The 5,753-nt window shown below is 42.2% G+C and overlaps 1 protein-coding gene across 1 annotated transcript; it reads right to left on the reverse strand.

Annotated features, from left to right (window-relative positions):
• Positions 1–1,588: 1,588 nt before the first annotated feature.
• Positions 1,589–2,527, reverse strand: LOC130366706 (olfactory receptor 11L1-like). The gene has a single exon (XM_056569027.1). The coding sequence runs from the start codon at positions 2,516–2,518 to the stop codon at positions 1,589–1,591; it is 930 nt and encodes a 309-aa protein (XP_056425002.1). The 5' UTR covers positions 2,519–2,527.
• Positions 2,528–5,753: the final 3,226 nt, after the last annotated feature.

The following is a 5,753-nucleotide window of genomic DNA, read 5'->3' on the forward strand; positions in this document are numbered from 1 at the left end:
TGGCCTAGCTAGGGGGGGGGCTCCCATTGGGCAATCTGGGTCACATGAGTACTCTGCATCATACCTTCTTACAGATATCCTGCAAATTTCTTAAAGGTACATACCAACACAATATAAATTAACAGACAAACATCATAACAAACAACAATGCATCTCCCGAGCAGCATGGCCTTTCGTGGGCACCTGAAGCAATGTTTACCTGACAGGACACACTCTGGTACTGGGAAACCACAAACATACATACCTAGATCCCAAAACATGTAGAGTGGTTAACACTTAATCTGTGTAATTTCCCTATCTGTGCTGCAAAGCTCACATCCTGTACATAGTCCTGTCATTTTATAGGTTACAGGTCTAAAGCAGTCTGTAGTTTACAAAGGAAAGAACAGTAGGGCAGGAAGCCTATGGGTTCCTGATATGTCATAGGTTTCAAGTTGGTTGATCCTAAAGACAAACGCACATATAAAAGTGGAGCAAAATGGGGCACTGGTTCAAAAGTCACCTTTTAGGATAGGAATCAATTTTTTTTTTTTTAGCATCTTTACACCATTCCTGAGAACCTGGTTAGGGGTTTCTTTGAAAAAAGGAACACAGAGATGTTGTTATTACGGTATGATGGGGGTAATTGGTTGTGGGAGATAGAAATACTAATTTGTTCTATCACGGTAAAAGGGTTGGTAACTCTAAAATAACCATATCTCCAAGATAGAAGAAAATGAAGGAGCACTCACCCTTTGCTTCTTTTTTGAATATCAAACACTTTCAGGTTCAAGTGCAGAGAGGCAGTCAAGCGTGGTGTGGGGATGTTCAGGCGATGGCTGTCGCCCAAACATCCCCGCACCACGCTTGACTGCCTCCCTGCGCTTGAACCTTTTAAAGGGGTTTTCCGGTGCTTAAACATCGTATCCCCTATCCAAAGGATAGGGGATAAGATGCCTGATCGCGGGAGTCCCACCGCTGGGGACCCCGGTGATCTTGCACGCAGCACCCCATTTGTAATCAGTCCCCGGAGCGTGTTTGCTCCGGGTCTGATTACCGGCAACCACAGGGCCAAAGGCATGTGACATCACGCCTCCGCCCCATGTGACATCACGCTCCGCCCATCAATGCAAGTCTATGGGAGGAGGCGTGACAGCTATCATGGGGGCGGAGCGTGAGGTCACACGGGGCAGAGGCGTGACGTCACACGCCGCCAGCCCTGTGGTCGCCGGTAATCAGCGAACACGCTCCGTGGCCTGATTACAAACAGGGTGCCACGTGCAAGATCACGGGGGTCCCCAGCAGCGGGACTACCGCGATCAGGCATCTTATCCCCTATCCTTTGGATAGGGGATAAGATGTTTAACCACAGGAGAACCCCTTTAAGTTTTTGATATTCAAAAAAGAAGCTATTTTGAAGACAGCTAAGGGTGAGTGCCCCGTCATTTTCTTTCGTCTTGAAGATATGTTTATGGGTCCTCAACCAGATTGACGAGGAAGCACCGTAACTGCTATACACACGCTACATGGTTGGCTTTAAGCATTGGAAGCTCTGCCGGGCTGTATGGAATAACTCACAAAATAACCAGTTCATACATTGAAACCCAACTCATGCTAGTTGCTTTTTCAGTTTGTTGATGGTCTCTGTGATGTCCTTATTTCTTAGACTGTATATGATGGGATTCAGCATGGGGGTTACCACAGTGTACAATAATGAGGCAACCTTGTTAGCATTTAGAGAAACCCCTTTTGTTGGAATCATATAAACAGTGATCAATATCCCATAGAACATACAGACGACTACTAGGTGCGAACTACAAGTAGAGAAGGCTTTGCTCCTCTGGAGCTTGGATGAGAGGCTGAGGATGGTGGAGATGATGGAGCCATAAGATGTTACAGTCATCAAAAAGGGTAAAATCATGACAAACACACTCATATAGAACACCTCCAACTCAACCTTTGATGTTTCCGAGCAAGAAAGCTCTAGTATTGGGGTAAAATCACAAAAGTAATGGTCAATGACATTTGGTCCACAGAATTCCAGTCCAATAATGGATAAAGTGGTCACAAGGGCAAATAAAGCCCCCAAAATCCAAGCAACAAGAATCATTTTTACAGTCAAGGCAAAATTCATAATTGTGGTGTAGCGGAGAGGGTTACAGATGGCTACGTATCTATCATAAGCCATTAGGACAAGTATGTAGCACTCAATGGTCTCGGAGCATCCAAAGATATAAAACTGGGTAATACAACCGGAAAAAGACACGACGGACCCATCAGTGATTATACCGGAAAGAGTATTAGGGACAATATCTGTGGTCAGCAAAATATCCGATAAGGACAACTGTGTAAGGAAGAAATACATGGGGGAATGGAGGGTCCGGCTGTAGGACACCAGGGCCATGATCAAGAGATTCCCACATATTGTCACACAGTAAACCCCAAGGAGCAGGATGAAGAGGACGATCTTGATATTGTGGATGTTTTTGAAGCCAAGAAGAAATATCTCACTGACTGTGGTGAGGTTCTTTTTATTCATTGCCTGGAAATAAATTGGAGTAAAGATGAGGTCAGGATCGGGGCTATATTCAATAATTATTTATTTTTTTTTTTTACCTTATGTCAACGGAGTTCTGCTCCTGAGCTCGATATGCAAGAAATATGTAAGTAGTGATACAAAAAAGTCTGTCCATCTTGGCAATCAATGGTCCTGAACTTCTGCCAAGGAGAAATATTCCATTGACTGTGGTGAGGTTCTTCTTGTTCATTGCCTGGAAAGAAAAGAACTGGAGTAAAGATGAGGTCAGGATGAGGGCTTTCTACTGTCTACAAGAAATATGCACGTAATGGTACAAAAAAGTCTATGCAGTCTATAAGATGAAAAAAGACATCCACACTCACCACTGAATACGGGACTAGATGCTCCTATATGGAGAAAGCCGGTGGAACAGGACTGGAGACGTGAGTCTTCCGAGGCCGGAAGAAGCGCATCCCGCGCAAAATTACCGGTGATAGCCTCAACACAATTTAGACCTTTCTTTACCTTATATCGTAGCACCACCATATGACTTCTATAGAAGCGTTTCTCTGGTTGCTACATTGATATCCCATTTCAGCTCTGAAGTTAACCCCCGTTTAACCCTATACTAGTGGTGCCGTCTCTACTCTTCTATACACAGGTATGTACAAAAAAGTCTGTCCATCTTGGCATCCGCCTATCCAGCATAGGACAAAAACACTCTCAGTATTAGAAATGTATCTTGTCCATCATTGTCTTTCCCCCCCCAGTTATATACTCCTTATGATCTGGTTCTGCTGATTCCGGGGTGTGATGGTGCTGACACATGGGTGGTGGAGCTGATGGTCCTGTGCAAAACCGAAGAAGGAAGGTAACAAAATGCCCATGTACAAAGCTTCTTCATATCAGATACATTGGAGCAATAAAGATAAAAATTTGTGAATATTCCATATATGAAACGCTCCGATATAACACAATACATGTTACACTATGACATATTTCATTCACTACTTAATTTAGCAGAAGGACATGAATCCAAAACTGATAAAACTGACCTTGTAAATTCTACTCATAAAAAGGACACGTGGAAAGTCCTCAGCAATGTGGATGGTAAAATACATAGAAAGGAAAGAACATGAAGGGGTGAACCGGAACGTTCTTTATAGGATCCCTGGAAATTCTGTAGGGAACACACGAGGCTCCTGTGCACGGCGGAGATTACTTTAATGGGTCACAGAGGAAAAAAACAAAAATGTTAATCACTTATTATTATAATATATTTGATTGATATAAAGCTCGATGGCTTTCTAATTTTGAACAGTAAAATTTTTTATTTGAATTTAAACAACCTGTGATTGGTTACAGTGGTGACATTCAATCTATTTCCATATAGTGAGTGATTTATACAATATATATTATTGTTGGTGTCTTTAAAATAAATAGGGTACATATAGGCCCTGATTTGCTATGGGTGGAGTTTAGTTTTCTTTGCGGGTTTTTATTCCCTACAAGTACTTTTCCATGATGATTACTTATGTTTCCTTATTTTTCGCACTTTTGCTTATTTTTAGCTTTTTTTTTTACACTCTGATCTGTGGGGTTTTCCTCCTACATTTTCTGTGGAAACATTAGTAAATATGTTAGGATTTTTGGAAAATGTCGGGGGACATGCCCCCTTTTTGGTAGACGCACCCCTTTTTTTTTTACAGAGTTGGTCAGGTTTTTAAAAAAAAAAATTGCCCAAATTCTGGCACACATTCCGTATTGCACACACAATTTGTAGCGTAATGAGCTACATTCTGGCGCACAAACAGGTCGGGTTTACAATAGTAAGTCAGGGCCATGGAGTTATAGCTAGGGCCATTTAATGTAATGTCCTTTTTGTTCTAGATGAGTTAACATTTGAATCTTATTTTTGGTAAATAACATTTTGCTTCCCTTTTTGCACGGAGACAACTGACTGTCGGCGAATATCACTTTACCGTGTGGAGGATCTCATCATTGTGGTGGGCAGCTTGTGTTTCCTCTGATTCTCTTGAGAAGATTTTTTATACTCATTGGGGGTCGTTTAATAGAATCGGTTCCTGGGATCACGTTGTTAGTCGAGGTCTACGACACTTGTAAGCATTTTTTTCCCCTTTTTTTCTGTTTTTAGATTAAAGCCTCCACCCTGTCCAATCAGATAATGAAAGATTGGTTGTGCAGCTAGGTGTGTAATACTGTGTCGATTTAGGCTGCTGCCACCATGTGTAGTTTTCTTACCCCTACTACACAGTGGTAAGTGTCTGCATCTAAGTAGCCAAAAAGTTGCAAATGGGTTAATGTAAAGCTTCTGGCCTGTAGTGGGCAGATGGGAGGAATTGATAACTATGGTTAATAGATGTTAATGTTGAGGTGGTAAGTTTGGGCATCCTGCCCACCAGGGGTGAAGTAAAGTCCTGGGAAAAAAAAGTGTGGGAACTCTTCCACTCAAGGGCTGATCCTGCAGAACTCTTAATAATGGGACTGGTGTTCCTGCTCTGGAAAAAGTGCATGAACTCAGTACCCACACGTTCCTGCAGGACTTGAGCTCTGACTCCCACTCATTTAGATTACACAGTTGTTCGCTCTTCATGGTCAATAATAGTCAGTAACTCCTGCTATAAATGGGTTTTTACTGTATACAGAGCTGGAGACTCGCTTAACACCATCCCTGGTCTCTATGTTCTCTTCTTCTGCTTCCTCCTGATCCCCACTATGGGGCGCTGAAAGGCAAAAGATAGGAGTGTGTATGAGTGAGTGAGCCTATGTTCTGTAAAGTCTGAACACAGCCTTGTGCACTTTGTGGGTTTTCGATTCTAGAGGTGCTTGAAAAGCCATAGAGAGCGACCAAAATGTACTGAACATTTTTTGTGTGTTCTCTTTTTTTTTGTCTTTCAGATTTGTGTATGCGGAGGACTACAGTGGGTCCAATGTTTTTTTCATATTTTTTCTCACTGGTAATGAAAAATAAGGGAGAACCTAATTTATTTATATATTTCATAATTTCAATTAGCCAGATACAAATCTCCCAGAGAATAATATTTTTTCTACTTCAAGTCTGATAGTACCCAGTAGAGATGAACAAGCCGAACCCCCCCCCAAACTAAATTCGATCCGAATTTTGGGGTGGCAGTGACTCTTTCGAACAGTGCCAGGATCGGCAAACCGAGCCATGTGAACAATTATAACAGTAGAAAGAAGAAACACATGGTGTTTTGGCACCCACAGGAGAGAA

Source organism: Hyla sarda, chromosome 4 (assembly GCF_029499605.1).
Source record: "Hyla sarda isolate aHylSar1 chromosome 4, aHylSar1.hap1, whole genome shotgun sequence".
Lineage (NCBI taxonomy): Eukaryota > Metazoa > Chordata > Amphibia > Anura > Hylidae > Hyla > Hyla sarda.